Source organism: Leptonychotes weddellii, chromosome 9 (genome assembly GCF_054177405.1).
Source record: "Leptonychotes weddellii isolate Sample4059 chromosome 9, ASM5417740v2, whole genome shotgun sequence".
Taxonomy (NCBI): Eukaryota; Metazoa; Chordata; class Mammalia; order Carnivora; family Phocidae; genus Leptonychotes; species Leptonychotes weddellii.
The window spans coordinates 110,087,409-110,103,561 of NC_138377.1; the positions used below are offsets into that span (position 1 = coordinate 110,087,409).

A 16,153-nucleotide genomic window follows, 5' to 3' on the forward strand; every position below is an offset into this window, starting at 1 on the left:
TAACAGGAAATAAAGATGCCTTGTGGGAACCCCTCTTCTCCATTGTCGGCGGGGGGCCCCTGGCTCTAGACCTCCAACCCCCTTCCTAGAGACAGCAGCCTGGGGAAGAAGGGCTTCAGACATTTCCAGCCACTGGGCCGGGCACAGTTGTAATTAGCATGTTAGGTCCCTTTCCCTCTGAACCATCCCATGGTGATTTGTGAGAAACCGAGTGTTTCTGGTTGGGCATATTTCCCTGAGCTAAATATTACAGCTGCTTGATAAATGATGGGTGATATCTAAGGATATTGATGTTTTGAGTTATCTAATAGCTTCTGAAAAAAGAAAAGTAACAAAACAGAGAATTCCACTGATACATATCGAGCATAAATTATGGTTGATTCAATTTTAAATTTCTTCTCCCGTTCCTTTAAAATGGAGCATTGAATTATGGATGGACTAATCTGCTCTGTTTCCCCCTGTGGTTTATAAGTGGTGGCGAGATTCAGTAATTATTAATAAAGGTCTGATTTTTTTTTTTTCTTAAAATCTGCTACTGACTCTAAACTTATACTATCCTGGAATCTCACAAAGAGACTGCCCCGCAGCCCAAGTGACTTAGTCTTGCCCAAGCCCAGCCTAGATGGATAGAGGGTGTCTCCGTGGGAAGAGGATGTGTTCCTGACTCTCAGGGAAGGTCCCTACAGTCTTGGGGCAAGTGGGACGGGCAGACCAGTCACAGCAGGAAGAGCCAGAGACAGGGAAAGAGTGGGAGAGGAGTGAGATCAGGAGGGTGCTGTGGTGTGGAGGGCGGTGGGAGAGAAGAGGAGGAGGAGGAGGAGAAGAAGGAGAAGAGTGAGGGGGGTGTGGGGGGAGGAAGAGGGAGCAGCCATGTTAGATAACACGGTCAAGGGCTTGTGGGATGGGGCTGCTCGTCCATGGCTCTCATGGAAGCTGAGTCACAGATAAGCCCCCGTACGGAAGCTCAGGGAAAGAGGGTGATTTTGAAGTGGCCCCATGATTATTAGCTTTCTGCAGTTTTAGCAGAGGTAAGGCAGGTTGAAGCAGGAGTGGTCGCATGGGGGAGAAGGTTCTCAAGAATTCTGAGAGCTGGCCACGGACATAGAGGTGCATGGGGATGATGACCACAGCCTGGTGGTACCCCACCGAGGGCCTGTGCATGGCAAAGGGGTAGGGGAGTCTGACGCAGCTGTGGTCCCAGGAGACAGCAACAGGGGGCGCTAGACAGCACTGCACCGGGGGCAGAGATGGGGGGCCAGAGCTCCTGGGGACAAGAGGTAAAGGGGAGGAGGGGAGCAAGGGGCAGAGACAGAGTCCAGCCTCCCAGACTCCCGTGTGAGATGTCTGGGGCCTCACCAGAGCTAGCAGGAGAACCATCCTGGGAAAGGGCGATGCAGACAGGCCGCGGTCAAATTCTCAGCCAACATTGCCCCTGGGAACAGGGACAGAGGAGGTGGCCACAGGTTACTTCCCCAGGGCCATGGCCAATGGAAATCCACGGTAGTGGTGGAGTCTGTGGTTCCTGAGGTCAACGAAGGTGTGGAAATCCAACTGAGGGGGTAGGGCTGGGAGATCGGGAGGCTGGGGCGTCCAGCAGGAAGGTAGGGCAGTAGCCGCGTGGCTGGGTAAGGTGCCAGGGAAACGTGAGTGGCTGAGGTGCTGAAGATGGAGAGCCTGTGGTGACGGCCTGTCTGCTGGGACACGAGCTGGAGGCCACTGGAGAGCACCAGGCATGGCAGTGAGTGAGGCCACCCCAGTGACCCACCTCAGATGCTTGGTTGAAGAGCCCCACCCCAGAGGCAGATTCAGCCGGTCTGGGGGTGCTTGGAGGCTGTGCTAGGCGATTCCAGGTAGTGGGGCTGGGGAGCTAGGATGGTGGCAGGCCCCGGGGAGGTGCTTAGGCTGCTCTAGGAGAGTGGCCTCGAGGGAAGGACAGAAGGTCACAAGGATGAAGGGAAGCCCAAGCTTCAGGAAGGGAGGGTGCGTGGGCTGAGGACGGCTCAGGACAGTGTAGTCAGCCACACAGAACTGAGGGGAGCCAGGAGCCCCCAAAGCCTTGGCCTGGACACGTTCCAGGACAGCTCAATGGGCCCAGGGGAGTTGATACACAGGACGCGTGCCATGTCCAGTGCAGGACCGTGTCGGGTGACAGACTTAGGGCCCGTCAGCGCCTACCTGGCAGAGCTGAGGCCCGGGTCCCAAGCTGTCAGGAGGGAAGACCAGACCTGCAGTGAAAGGGGTCTGTTAGTCTCGTCCGCACTCCTGTCTGCGGTCGGCCACCTCTGTCCCTGCATTCCGCCTCATGTCCAGTGGTTTGCCGGTGAGGTTCTAGCATGCTTTTCCTGGACAACATGAACAGCAGGGGAAAGATGGAGATACTTAGCAAGTCTTCCCGTTCCTCCAGATTCTGGTCTAATCACCACCTGATGACAAAGGCCTTCTGGAACTCCCAGGTGGCTTTCTAACATTTTTTGTGGGGCTTTTTGACGCCTGGATTTCCTTCACAAAAGATTTAAGGTAGAGATTTCAAATGAGCCCATATCATTCTAACACCCTGTAGATGGGAGTCCGTGGCTCGTCAGTGCATGAATCACACTCCCCTTGTATCTGGAGCCTTGGGGATATATGCTCACCCAGGCAATGTGCTGCTACAGCATTCTGAAAAAAGCACGAGCAATCTTAGGAGTGATGGAGTGAGTGGGATAAGACAGCCAGCCAAGTAGATTGAATCTGAGAACACTTCCTCGAGAGGTGAATCTCGATACTGGGCTTTTTGAGACAACTCAAGTAGACAGCCATACTAGAGGGTGCTTATCGATACTCATCCAAGCGTCCTGCCTTGGGCAGTGTCTTACCAAGCTGTTCACTGGGGGCTGCACATGGCTGGTTAGCTAGACGCCCGGTTGGGTTTTGCTGCCTTCACTGTTGGGTGGACCCCATCCTTGCACGGGGCTCCCTTTGGGTTATTAACTAACCTCTCCGCCACAGAGAGGCCCTGGGAGGGAGCAAGAGGGTGAAGTCCAGTCCACACAGCATGAACCAGGCCTTCCCCAAGGCTATCCCTCTCTTGGGACATCATAGAACTTTCTGTTTGTGGATGTTTCCCAATTTCCACCCACTCTTCTTTCATCCGTTCTCTCACCCTTGAGCCACTCAGCAAATGTTTATTGGGTATCTGCCCTATGCCAAATGCCTTTCTAGGTGCTGAATATAGCAATAAACACCCTAGTCCAGATCCCGCCTCCTGCAGCTCCTGTCTCCCGTGCCAGGAAAGAGTGGGGAAACTGTCCTCTCTCCTCCCTGTCCCCCCCAAAATGTCCTTAAGACTGAAGAAATTGTTTACTTTATCAAACAAGACAGACCTGCTGCTTCTCTTAGATTTCTGGGGGAGAGATCACTATGGAAGGCAGTGGTCCTTAAGGTGATGTATCCTCGGGGCCACTGCAGGAGGGGCTGGGTGGGAAGGTCAGAGCCCAGTAGTCCAAATCCTCTGTGTCTTCAGCGCAGTGGGTCATTAAAAACAATGTGGCAGGCAGCAAGGCTTTCTGAGGCTGTCCCCCATAGATGGCCCGGAATAAGGCGGACAAGACTCAAATCAAATGAGAATTGACTGCAAAATAGCCCAACAGTCTGGAGCTGGGGAAGGGGGTGGGGGTGAGGGGAGGCTCAGTGATAAGCTTTGGGCCCGTCAGGCCGAGTGCTAGCACTCAGACTGGAGGCACGGACTCCAGAGCCCTCCCCAGCCCAGCCCAGCCCAGCGCAGCGCGCTCCCCGGGACGAACGCAGCCTTGAAAGGGGTTCACAGTGGGACCCACAATGAAAACTTTGGAAATATCAACAACAGTAAACCTTCGGGGAGGGAAGCAAAATAAACCGGGTCTAACACTAGGAAGGTCTGCAGGCCCTTTAAGGACGAATGAAGAGGGCTTTGTGCACCTCAGCAAAGACCCATTGTGGGCAGCAGAGAATGGGGACTTTTGTCTCTGCCCACATCCCCATGAAATGCTGGTGGCCAGCAAATCACCTCTTCTTTGCTTCTGAACTCGCTCCCCACCCCTTCCAACAACTCAAACCTTACAGAAGGCTTTTTTCTTCTAAAGACTCAAAAGCCCTCATAATACCCCGCTGGGCTCCCCCCACCCCAACATGGGGAGGTTTTCTGGAGCCATTGCCCAGAGCGGGAGGAACAGGGTCAGGGGTAAGGCAGGCGGAGGGTCCCACCGCAGTGCTTGTTCTTCTTCGGCACGCTGTGGTCACGTTCTTGAGGCCAGGTGAACGGGACACCTGTGGCCCTGCCCCACCCGGGCCTGAGAGCACTAGACATTTCCTGATGGGCTCATCCGTGTGGCAGCCCCGCAGGGCAGCCCCGCAAGAGTGAGGCTTGCTGGAGGCCGCCGAGCTCCCCGCATTTCTCTCCACCGCAGGCCCCAGAGTCAGAATGTGGGGATTGCGGGGGTCTTGGGGGACGATGGGGTGGCCCACAGCAGAGGCCGCGAGGGAAGGAAGCTGCAAAGGTTTGCAGAAAAGGGCCCATCCCGTCCCCACTGAGAGATAGCCGCACCCCGTGGTGCTGAGCTTGCAAATCCATCCTGTTCCCCCCGCACTGCACGTAGGGAATCCTCTTCTCCACCTTTCCTGCTGAATTCCTGTCGGATCATCACTGCCTAGCAGCAGCTTCCCTCATGCCCTTGACACCTCATACTGCGTTGTTTTGCCCTTCATGCTGGGAATCAGGAGCGATGGCCAGTCCCGGGATCACGACCCCTGATGCAGGGCAATGCCCTGAGGAAGGGTGTTCTCGGCCTCTCTCCTGCCATCGCACGCTGCTCGTCTCGTGCATGTGGGTCCCCACCTACCTTGGGCTCTTTTCCTCTTCCTTGGGCTGCCATCTGAGTCATCAGACCCTCTGACGCTGGAGCCCGGGGCCAGGCTCAGCTCTCAGCCGCAGCCAAATTGCCGTGGGGGCGGACGCTCCGTCCAGCCCCGGCAGCCCCACCGCTCTCTCGGGAAGCTCCTCTGGCCCCTAGCACAGGCTCTTAGGGGACTGAAGTGGGTTGACAAAGCATCTCTATGGGTGAAAGGAAATGCTTGTTTCTTTAAGGTCTGTGCCATCCGGAGTGTGGAGACAAGGGCTGTGATGGACCCAAAGCAGACCAATGCTTGAACTGTGTCCACTTCAGCTTGGGGAGCGTGAAGACCAGCAGGTAACGGGCTGCGGCTTCCGATCGCGTGTCCTGGAGCCCCTCAGAGGACCACCAAGGTGACCTGTTCCTGGCTGTGTGCTTAGCACCCCCGCAGCCTGGTGCCCTACTTATGAAGTCATGTCATACCCCTCCCAAAAAAGGAGATTCCACTGAGATTAACTATTTGGGAATTGTGTAAGTTTTAGTAACTTCTCGTCCTCATCACACAAGTAATTCACGCCCACGACAGAGAAATCGGAGGTGGTATCTGTGCTCCGAAACTGTCTTCTAGCCATTTTGTTAAACAGAAATGGGTCAGACTGAGTAGGCCAAGGCTGACCGCTTGGGAACTAGAGACAGATGTCATTTTAGAGGCCGGTGCTGTTCTAAAAGCCCCACGGGCCAGGCCTGGGGAGCTCCCACCCCCGAATGTCCAGTCAGCCATGCGGCCACGCGGGGCTACAGGCGTGACTCTTGTGGGGTCCCCGAGCTCCCAAACACAGCCACACTCACCCTGCGCCGTGCAAAGGCAGTCAGCCTGCTTGCTGCCTTTACTCGCTGTCCACGAGACTAGCTCCCCAAGGGCACCAGCGGTGAGGTTACAGCAGAGCTACGAATTCCAAAAGTCAAATACCATCATCCAGGTGCCATTGAGGGCCCCCTCTGGGGAGACTTGGAAAGGCAAGCAACCTAGGTTCTTATCCAAGTCCCGGCCCCTCTCCGCTGTACTTAGGAACCTCTCAGCTGTGCTCACCAAGTCCACGGGCATACATGGTTTAACCTTCACCCCGGGGCCTTTGTTTCCCTCTGAGTTTTGCTGACTTAGGGGGTGGAGGGACAGCTAGAATTTCCTCTCCAGCTAGGAGCCCTGCCTTAGCAGGACCCAGCAGTGCTGCAGGCGTCCAGGGTGGTGGCGGGGCGGGGTTGGAAAGGTCCTCTGTGGCTCCTGATCCCACAGGAAGTGTGTGAGCATGTGCCCCCTGGGCTACTTTGGGGACACAGCAGCAAGACGCTGTCGCCGGTGCTACAAGGGGTGTGAGACCTGCTCGGGCAGGAGCCCGATCCAGTGCCTGTCCTGCCGCCGTGGGTTCTATCACCATCAGGAGATGAACACCTGTGTGACATTCTGTCCTGCTGGATTTTATGCTGATGAAAGTAAGTGCATGTCTGTGTGCCCAGGAATGATGAGTCAGCCCCCCTCTCTGGGCTGGGGTCCCTTCTCCTGGGAGAATTTCCCCAGGGAATCTGGCACCAGCTTATGGACCTGGTAGTCAACATTGGGAGAAAGCCCTTCCTAGCAAGCACTGCGGAGCTGAAACCGGGATTCAAGTATGGGCAGAAGGTTTTCAGTCCTTTAAAGACAAAGAGGAGCCTCTGGGCCAGTGTTAATTGGGCTCAGAAAAGATGGGCTAGTCTTTGTGGCACATTTTACAGGTAGTGGCCACACCCCTAAGATGTGGGTGATGCTTTCCTGGCCTTGCAGATGAGAAAACGAAGCTGAGAGGCGGCACAAAGCCCATAGCTAGTAACGGCACAGGTGGGCCTTGAACTCAGAGCCGCAAAACCAGGGGTCCTGCCGTTCCACCAGGCCCACGAAGGTGGGTGGATGGGGCGGGGGGGCTCTGGGACTCAGGACCCCAAGCCAGGGTTTCACCAACGCACCTCGCCCCAGAAGAGGCAAAAGACAGGGTCTGGGTTAAACAGATGGAGGATAGTTCTCAAGTTCAAAGAAGCTACCATTTTGACGTTGGCGATTTGTGTAGGTCAAAGCCTTCCCACAGAGGCCCTTGCTATGCAGGAGGGATCATTGATCCAGCCTGTGATGGCATTACAGTTCTTCCTGTGGAGAAGGAGCCAGGAAATCTTTAAAGACACATAAAGCCACCGAAGAACCAGAATCTCTTTAGAGGAAAAACCCATTATCTTGCAAGATGCATTTCACTGCCTTTGCAAACACCTGCCCTGGGCTACCAGCCAGGCCTGTTTTCCTGGTGGAGGTTCCTTCATCTCCACCCTGCTTCCAAAGCAAGAATCAGCCACCCTCACTGACCCAGCATCCTCCCTGAACAGCTGCTGCCTGTGTGTAAGGCCACCTATGGGGCCCCGAGGAGGAGGCACGGAGGTGTAGAAACAGCCCTGAGCTTCCAGGCCCAGACGCAAGGTGGCGATGATGAGGTGCCAGAAGGAAAGACCAGATAAGAACAGGCAAACGCTCGCGGGGTTGTGACCCAGCATTTCCCCAGGAGGTGTGATGGGCGTCCTAGATTTATGTCTCAGTCTTTGTAACTACCAAGTCTTCAATAAGGTCCCCTATGAAGGCACCAGTGGGCAGCTCTGAGGCCTTTGTAGGCTCCAACCCTGTCACTTTTTTTTTATGTATATATAAAGACTTACACCTGATTAATCTCTGCTCAGTCAGCCAGGAATTGGTTTCAGTTCTGGTTGAAACAAACAGAAGCAGAGCGTGTCTCCTCTGGAAAGGGTTCCCCCTCCAAAGCCTCAAGGTTGTGTAAGGGCTTTCATTTACTCCCGAAAGGAGAGGAGAGAGACCTGTGATCCCACACGTGGGCCTGCGGTCTGGACGTGGCCTCTGGCTATTTGATCACTCTATCATCCCTCCTGGAGGCTGACACCAGTGACGAGCTGTTCTATCAACCCCGCTTTGAAATGCCAGAGTCTTCTTTGCCCAGGATTGAGTCACATCTCCTCTTCTCCTTCCTCTTCTCCTCATCTTTTTCTCCAGGTCAGAAAAATTGCCTTAAATGCCACCCAAGCTGTAAAAAGTGCGTTGATGAACCAGAAAAATGTACTGTTTGTAAAGAAGGATTCAGGTAAAACCCTCCCTTCAGACCTGAAGAACGGCAGAGCGTTTGTGCTTTTTTGTTGTTTGTTTCTGTCATTGGTTTACCAAGTTTTGGCAACTTTTTCCTAAAAGATAAAAGCAGAGGCCCAAAGCCCTTCAGGGTAAAGATTCTGAGTCTAGAAACCACAGTTCCACTTGGAGATTGATGTTTAAAACAGAAAGTTAGGAGGCCCCTGGGTGGCTCAGTTGGTTAAGCGTCTGCCTTCAGCTCAGGTCATGATCCCAGGGTCCTGGGATCGAGCCCCACGTCGGGCTCCCTACTCAGTGGGGAGTCTGCTTCTCCCTATTCCTCTGACCCTCTGCCTGCTTGTGTTCCCTCTCTCTCTTTCTCCAAATAAATAAGTAAAAATCTTTAAAATAAAATAGAAAGTTAGGGGAAAGGTAAAATCTCTCCCTTTTATGCAGTACTTGGGGAACTAGTGAAAACAGTAATCAGCCCTACCATATAAAGCAGAGTGGCTGCTGGGAAGGTGAGGATTCTAACGGAGCTCCCGCTTTCAGGCACCAGGAAGGGCATCCACTCCCGTGCCCCTCCCATTGCAGGAGGCATTGCGAAGCCCACCCTCCCTCTCTAGTCTCTGCCTTCTCTTTTTTCCCAGCTCCGGTATCTCCTTCCCTGCTCTGGGAGCTTGCTTCCTGGGGTTGCTTTTTAGATACCTGGATTTCCCTCTCCCCACAAGCTCAGGACACGTCTGCTTTAAAAACATTTTACTGGGTTAATGATTTTTATTGGAATATTTTGAAATGTTTGTTTAGCCCATTGAACACAACCAAATTGCATTGAATGCAACCAGATAAACATTACGTGTTCCTCCAAGTTACTGTCTAGAGCTTAGAAAACATTCTATTCAAAACTATGCTATGAACACTCCCATAGTCCACGGACTAGAACCAGGGTCCGCATGTTAAGGAAGAAAGGGAAGGGTCCTTGAGAGAGATGCTTCCCCCCTGCAGTGTGTGCACGGAATTACCAGGGCTCCTGTTCAAATGCAGATTCTGGTCTAGCCGGCTTGGAGCAGAGCCCACTGCTCTACATTTCTAACAGGCTCCCAGATGATGAGGATGCTGCCAGGACTGAAATTCACCAGTAGAGTTGAATGTTTTTGGAGTAGGTACTGATGAGAACAATTTTACAAGCCCTTCTTCCAGATGCTTGTAAATAGTGCCTCATTTAAATCTTCACAGCGAGGCGCCTGGGTGGCTCAGTCATTAAGCATCTGCCTTCGGCTCAGGTCATGATCCCAGGGTCCTGGGATCAAGCCCCGCACTGGGATGGAGCCCCACATCGGGCTCCCTGCTCGGCAGGAAGCCTGCTTCTCCCTCTCCGCTCCCCGTGCTTGTGTTCCCTCTCTCGCTGTGTCTCTCTCTGTCAAATAAATAAATAAAACCTTTAAAAAAAAATAAATCTTCACAGCAACCTAGGACATAGATATTATTTTTTTTAAGATTTTATTTATTTGAGAGAGAGAGAGTGTGTGTGTGTGAGTAGGGGGAGGGGCAGAGGGAGAAGCAGGCGTGACGTGGGACTCGATCCCAAGACCCTGAGATCAGGACCTGAGCCGAAGGCAGACGCTTAGCCAACTGAGCCACCCAGGCGCTCCTAGGATATTGATAATATTACTCCCATTTTACTCACTGGGGAGAGAAACTGTTTGCCCAGGAAGTGCGACGACGCTGCCTTCGTGAGGTCCCCCTTAGCCTGCCCTTACTCTTCCAGATCAGGGAGAGGAGAGAAGCGGGTCCCCGGCCCAAGCTCCCGGGAGTCTGGGGAGAGGCAAGGGAAGCAGGACTCCCAGAGTCACACATCACGCCCGTGGTCCTGTAAACCTGTTGGCTGGACAAGGCAGGATTAACAGTGGAAGGATGAAGTGGTCAAGGAAGGAGGTCCCCAAAGGGGAAAGGTGGCATTGAGCTGGGGGCCACAGCTGGGGGCCCCCGAACAGGCACCTCCCACCTGGGCTCCCAAACCCCAGGCAGGTGTCAGCGGTTGGGAGGAGGCAGGGGAAAGGCTCTGTGGGTCCAACACTGGAACTTGTTTCCTGCCTTGGGAGCACTGGGGGAGTCCCAGGGAGCTGGTTTCTGGGTCCTGTGAGTCCCGTGGGAGAGAGGACGTCAGCTGCTCAGGGCAGGAATAGGGTCACGTACAGAAAATGCCCACCAAGGAGGAGCCACCCAGATGGAAGCAGCGGTTCCAGGCACAACAAGCATGCAGAGAGGCACGCAAACTCAGAAAACATCGTCAGCCATAATCCACAGAAAGCTTCCTTTTATTGCCCAATATCCTTTTAAGCTGTGGCTTCAAATCATCGCTGTCACGTTAAAGCGGTGAGAGCGGCCGAGCTGCTGACTCGCAGCCATCCATCTCTTTAGGGGATAAATGCTGGAGAGGGTTCGAGGGGAAACATCAGTTACTAAAGACTGGATTTAACTGCCAGTCTCGGTGGCCCCGGAGCCCCGAGCCGGCACCTGCCGTGGATGCGGAGAGGCTTCCAGACCCCCTGACACCTCCCCACGAAACGCAGGATTCTCTGGATCTCGCAAACATGCCAGAGCACTTGTCCCCCGTGCCTGGTGGCAGACAGCTTAGGACGTGTGCATCAAACGCAGTGTAATCTTGCGAACTGAAGAAATCCTCGTAGCAGACATACTACCATGTGCCAGATGACCATTGCAGGGTTTCACGAGTCTTTGCTCATTTAGTCCTCAAAACAAGCCTTCCGATGCGGGAGCCATGCTTGTCCCAGTGCATGGGAGAGGAGACAGGTGAGGGGACAGCCCATGCTGGCTTACCCGGGGTCGGGGCGGCACAGCTAGGAAGTGGCCAAGGCAGGATCCCGGAATGGGCGGTCCAGCTCCAGAGAGGATTCCAGAATCCACACACTTGTAGGTTCTGCTGCATCGTGAGCAAGGTGAAGTAGGCACCCACGGGGTGAGACAGGAAGGAAGGAACGGTATCAGGCGGGACCCGTCAGGTCCCAGGAGCGGACATGATTTCCAGTTCGTTGTGAGGTACCGAAGGTTTCAAGCAGGGTAGAGTCAGGCATGGATCGGGCTTTTCGGACCTGTCTGGCCACCGCCACCCCCATTCACACGTCATCAGTGCTCACACTTCGTGGAGGGCTGGGACTGAGCCAGCCTGCCTCCAGGGGTGACCCACACAAGCTCACTTTCTCCTCTCGGGGTTTGGCTTCCAGTTTGGTTCATGTCGGTGAAGAGAAGCCAGCACAGACCAAGAGAGAGCCTGAGCCAAGAGAGAGCCCGAGGATTCGGCCCCGGGGATTTGGGGATGGAGCCTGGGGCTTCTGGGTCCGGGGCATCCCTTCCTGCTGGGCCTCGAGCTGGCTTAGGACCACTCTTTCCCTGTTTTCATTAGCTTGGAACCTCAAGTGACACAAAGAGCCGTGCTTTAGCAACTTCCCTTCCCTCTCATGAAAGGCGATTGAGAGCGGATCGTAATTTCATTAGAATTTTGGAAGGGATATGAAAACAAGCTTTCTTTTTTTTTTCTTTTCAACAGCCTTGCACGGGGCAACTGCATTCCAGACTGTGAACCAGGCACCTACTTTGATTCTGAGCTAATCAAATGTGGGGAATGCCATCACACCTGCCAAACCTGTGTGGGTGAGTTCATCACGTGCAGGGGCCTTGCTCTCATTAGGCCCGACGGTTGGAACCTGGGTCACTGACTCTGGGCGAACTGTCTCAAAGCCAGGAAGACCCCAAGACTCCCTGGGCTTCGCTGGGTATTGCAACATTCAATCACAGGGGCCCTTCCAGGCCACCAGAGTGGGGGAAGGGGGAAGGGGGAAATTAGTGTTTATTTTTTTTTAAGATTTTATTTATTTATTTGAGAGAGAGAGAGAGCACATGAGAGGGGGAGGATCAGAGGGAGAAGCAGACTCCCCGCCGAGCAGGGAGCCCGATGCGGGACTCGATCCAGGGACTCCAGGATCATGACCTGAGCCGAAGGCAGTCGCTTAACCAACTGAGCCACCCAGTCGCCCCGGAAATTAGTGTTTAATGGGGACAGAGTTTCAGTTGGGTGGGGAGATGAAAAAGTTCCGGAGATGGCTGGTGGTGATGGACAGCTTCATGCCAGTGCAGATGTATTTCATGCCACTGAACCGTACCCTTAAAAATGGTTGCTACGGTAAATTTGATGTTCTGTTCCTTTCCTCACAATTTTAAAAATTCAAAATAAAGAAAAACCATAAGACCTCACTTTGAATGAGCCAGCCTGGGTTTCCCCGGCATGAGAAGCCCAGCCAGGCGGCGGATGCTCTGGGGGCCGCGGAGGGAAGCGAACTGCTCAGGAGCTGCTTTTGCCTGGAGCTCAGCCCTCCCCGCAGAAAGGCAAGAATATAAAGCTTCCGAGAGGTGGGGGCAGATTCCGGTGGTGAAGCCAAGGAGGCTCTCTAAAAAACATAGCCTTCCTTCTTTGTACCTAGCTTCCCTTATTTTGAACATTTTATTCAAAGAAGAAAAGGCTTCTATAAACGGTTTTATGTGTATTGTAATTCCCCACAAAGATGATAGCACAGATGTCTCCCAGGCACTGTTTTTATGCAGAAGAGCAGAGAATGTGCTCGTTTTATGCGGTTTCCTGTTGCAGAGTTATTTGCACTAGATGTTGAAGTGCATCATGAGTTTTGTGGGCTCGGATACACTATAGGTTAAGTCTTCTCCTCCTGACCCTCACGTGAGCCCCATGTGGGCATCAGCTGTGCTTTCCAGGTGTGGACAGGAAGCGAGGCTGTGGCCAGGGCCGGCAGCCCAGAAGCCTGCAGGGGATGTGCATTCCTGGGACACCCTTCCAGGGACAACCCCATCGTAGCGGGAGCTCAGCATTTGGAAGCGTTCTCCACCCCTGGCAGTTGAGCTGTTTTTCCTAGCCATTTGCCCTCTTATTTTTTTGCTCTCATTCTTATTCTTTGTTTTCTTTGTCCCCTTGTTTAGCCCAGGTTGATTAAGGAGCATCGCCGATGTCAGTTATTTAAATTTCAGAGTCACCGTATCCATAAAATTCAGAAATGTGCCTTTACACTGCTTTTGGTTTCAATAATTCAATTTACTTTTCTTTCTCTGCGGCCCCAGGCTGCCTGTTGGCAGACAGCTTTATAGAGATGCTCCTAGTTTCTCTTATCTCAACCCAGTGACTTTTCTGTCACTTCAGGCATTTAATTCAAGGGCGTGCGGGGCTGGGCTGTCTGGGGGGGGATGGGGGGTGTCTCCCTTCCTCCATGTGCCCGCCTGCCTGGCTTCCTTCTGAGCTCCTGACATGCACGCATCCACTCCCTGGCAGCTTCCTCGGGAGAGGACCGACTTCTCTGCTCTGAGTTGCCTGGAGGTTTTTTGCTCCGTGTCAGATGTGAGTCTGCGTCAGAAGCTGCTGTTCTTAGCTGTCAGCTCCCCAGCCCCTGGAAGCCCCAGGCCCACCCACCTAGCCTTCCCCTCCCTGCCCCAACTCAGTGATCACTGCTGCCCATCACCGATACAGGGGTATGGTCATGGGCAGGGTGGTGGTCGGGGACAAGTGCAGGGTGGGACATGGTGGCATCTGTCTCCACCCGGGGCTGGCAGTGCCCCAGGGCATTTGGACAAGCCTCTTGCCTATCCTGGTCCAGATACCCAAAGTCCTGGTATAGAGGATGTGACCCCTTGGGGTTGCTTGACAGCTGTGGGTTGCTGTAGAGGACCCGTGGGACGGGGAGGTGCCTGGCTCAACTTGTCCCCAGCTGGGGCATGGCACACTGGTCAGGACTGTGCAGCTGGTAAAGCATATGCATGACGAGTTGAGTGGCGGTGACCCAGGCCTGTGTGACGGTCAGCCCTCGCCCATGGGCATCCCTTCCTCAGGCCTCTGCCCAAGGGAGAAGGGCATGAAATAGCAGATAAAAGCTCCAAGACAGCTGGAGAGAGAGATTGCAGAAGCAAGGAAAGCACGTTATATGTTAGTACCCTTAATAGCACATTTTTCCTGCATTTGGAACAAGGACCTCACGTGTTCACTTTGTAGTAGGCCTCACAAATGATGTATTGGGTCCCGAGTAAGCAAACCCCATTTTGCTCTTAGTGTTAGGATCTGTGGATGCTTTGCAAGTATCTGAAGCCTGTAAAGACTTGTGACTTAATAGAATCCTTAAGAGACTTTGGGTTCTCAAGTTCATAGATTGTGGTAATTGTGAAAATAGTTGGTCCTGAAAATTTGTGTTTAATCAGCTTTTTTTGTTGCGGCAAAATATCCCTATCATCATTTTGCCATCTTAACTGTTTTTAAGTGTACATTTCAGTGGCATTAAGTCATTCACATTGTACCTCACCACCATCCGTTTCCAGAACTTTCTCCTCTTCCCCAGCTGAATGTGCTTCGTCCACTTTCAAGTTTAGTAAATTGAACTTTTAAAAATAAATACAATTGACCCTTGAACGACGTGGGTTTGACCTGCGCGGGTCCACTTAGACATTGATTTTTTTCAGTAAATACAGTAGAGTAAATGTATTTTCTTTTCCTTATGATTTTCTTAACCATTTTCTTTTCTCTAGCTGACTCTATTCTAAGAATGCAGTATATAATACGTATAACACACAATATGTGGTAATTGACTGTTTATGTTATCAGAAAGGCTTCTAGCCAACAGTAGGCTCTTAGTAGTTAAGTTTTGGGGGAATCCAAAGTTATATGCAGATTTTTGACATCATGAGGGGTTGGGGCCCCAATCCGTGTTGGTCAAGGGTCAACCATACAAACACAAACGGGGGTTCTTTCCCACCACAGAAGCTCTTTAGGCACTAAGGACCCTAGTGACCGAGGCAGGAGAATGTGGGTAACAGGGTTCAGCAGGGGAGGCCCCCAGCAGGGACAGCCACAGAGACCGCACAGCTCCTGAGGCCCTGGGCTTCCAAGGGCCAAGTGGCCAATGCCGAATGCTCCCTGGAGATAAATGATGGGGGTGGGGGGTGGCCAAAGCACAGGAGCAGTCTTCCATCTACAATGACATAACGTAACTGGACAGAAACCCTACGCGTTTGTGGGGCATTGCGGTGAAGGAAGGAGGACATCCCACATGGGCACTATGGGTGGGTAGGCAGTTGTTCATTATGGAGGCCCTTGACCCCTAAGGGTTCCTGCTTCTGCATCCCACTCACAATGCTGGATGAGCTCAGAATTCCCTTTCAGGCCTAAAGTTGTGGTTCTGAGAGATGAAACCAGCTGCCAGAGCACTGAGCCTTGGGGCTGGTGGGACCACCCTGCAGACCCCTGTCTGTAAGGGGGTTTTCCCTTCACACAGCCAAGAGGCCCCTTCTAAGTCCAGAAGCTACTCCAGGAAAAGAGCCCAAGATCACTGCCTTAGCTGCCAGGCCTCAACCAAAGACCGCAGTGGAATTAAAGGAAGAAGTTTAACAAGGGTCTGTGGTCACCATACGCATCTAAGATGACTTCTTCCCCATGTTCAACCCCCTAAGCTATCAGCCAGTGGCCACCTTGCTGTCTCTGACACCCCATCAGGTGCTTCTCAGCGACATTTGGCAGAGTAGACTCCTGTGCGTACTGCTTGTTAAGTGAGTGAATGAACAAATGGACAGATGGATAGCAGTTTCTTCATTCTAGACCAACATCTGCCGCAGGCTGATGAGTCCACTTGGTTGAACTGCAGGTTCTCCCTCTTGGTCCTTCCTTCTGAGCTTTGTCTCTTGGGGTTGCCATTCCCCACTCCATAAGCCCTTAGTTGTTTGTTCTCTGTTGTCAAAAATGGCCTGGTTGTCCACACGGACTTCCTGCCCACACCATCCCCCCCCAAGTCTCTACCTTTGCTTTTCCCACATCCTACAAGGTGATCTGTCCCAAAGAAATATACGAGCTGCAAACGTGAGCCGTTGATACGATGTTAAATTTCCTAGAGGAACAGGCAGAAATAAGGATAATAACATAGCTTATTTAACCCAGTGTACCTAAAATATTATCATTTCAATATAGAATGAATATAGAATGAATAGAATCAATATAGAATGAGTATCATTTCAATATAGAATTTCTATGAATATAGGGACGCCTGGGTGGCTCAGTCGGTTAAGCGTCTGCCTTCGGCTCAGGTCATGATCCCAGGGT

General features: G+C 52.7%; 1 protein-coding gene and 1 long non-coding RNA gene across 6 annotated transcripts in view; one reads left to right on the forward strand and one right to left on the reverse strand.

Annotated features, from left to right (window-relative positions):
* The window catches only part of PCSK6 (proprotein convertase subtilisin/kexin type 6), a 167,102-nt gene that overhangs the window by 142,510 nt on the left and 8,439 nt on the right, over nucleotides 1-16,153 (forward strand). For all 3 annotated transcript variants that reach the window (XM_081831543.1, XM_081831544.1, XM_081831545.1), the window contains 4 exons: nucleotides 5,102-5,204; nucleotides 6,142-6,338; nucleotides 7,927-8,014; nucleotides 11,564-11,667. In XM_081831543.1, the coding sequence (XP_081687669.1) occupies nucleotides 5,102-5,204; nucleotides 6,142-6,338; nucleotides 7,927-8,014; nucleotides 11,564-11,667 (492 nt within the window). The remainder of the gene's footprint in view (nucleotides 1-5,101; nucleotides 5,205-6,141; nucleotides 6,339-7,926; nucleotides 8,015-11,563; nucleotides 11,668-16,153) is intronic.
* Nucleotides 2,070-16,153, reverse strand: part of LOC115943668 (uncharacterized) — a 31,161-nt gene continuing 17,077 nt past the window's right edge. For 2 of the 3 annotated variants that reach the window (XR_014148753.1, XR_014148751.1), the window contains one exon: nucleotides 10,296-15,941. This is a non-coding gene — a long non-coding RNA (uncharacterized LOC115943668). Of the gene's footprint in view, nucleotides 2,343-10,295; nucleotides 15,942-16,153 lie in introns of those variants that run through there. The other variant, XR_014148752.1, reaches the window with a different exon arrangement.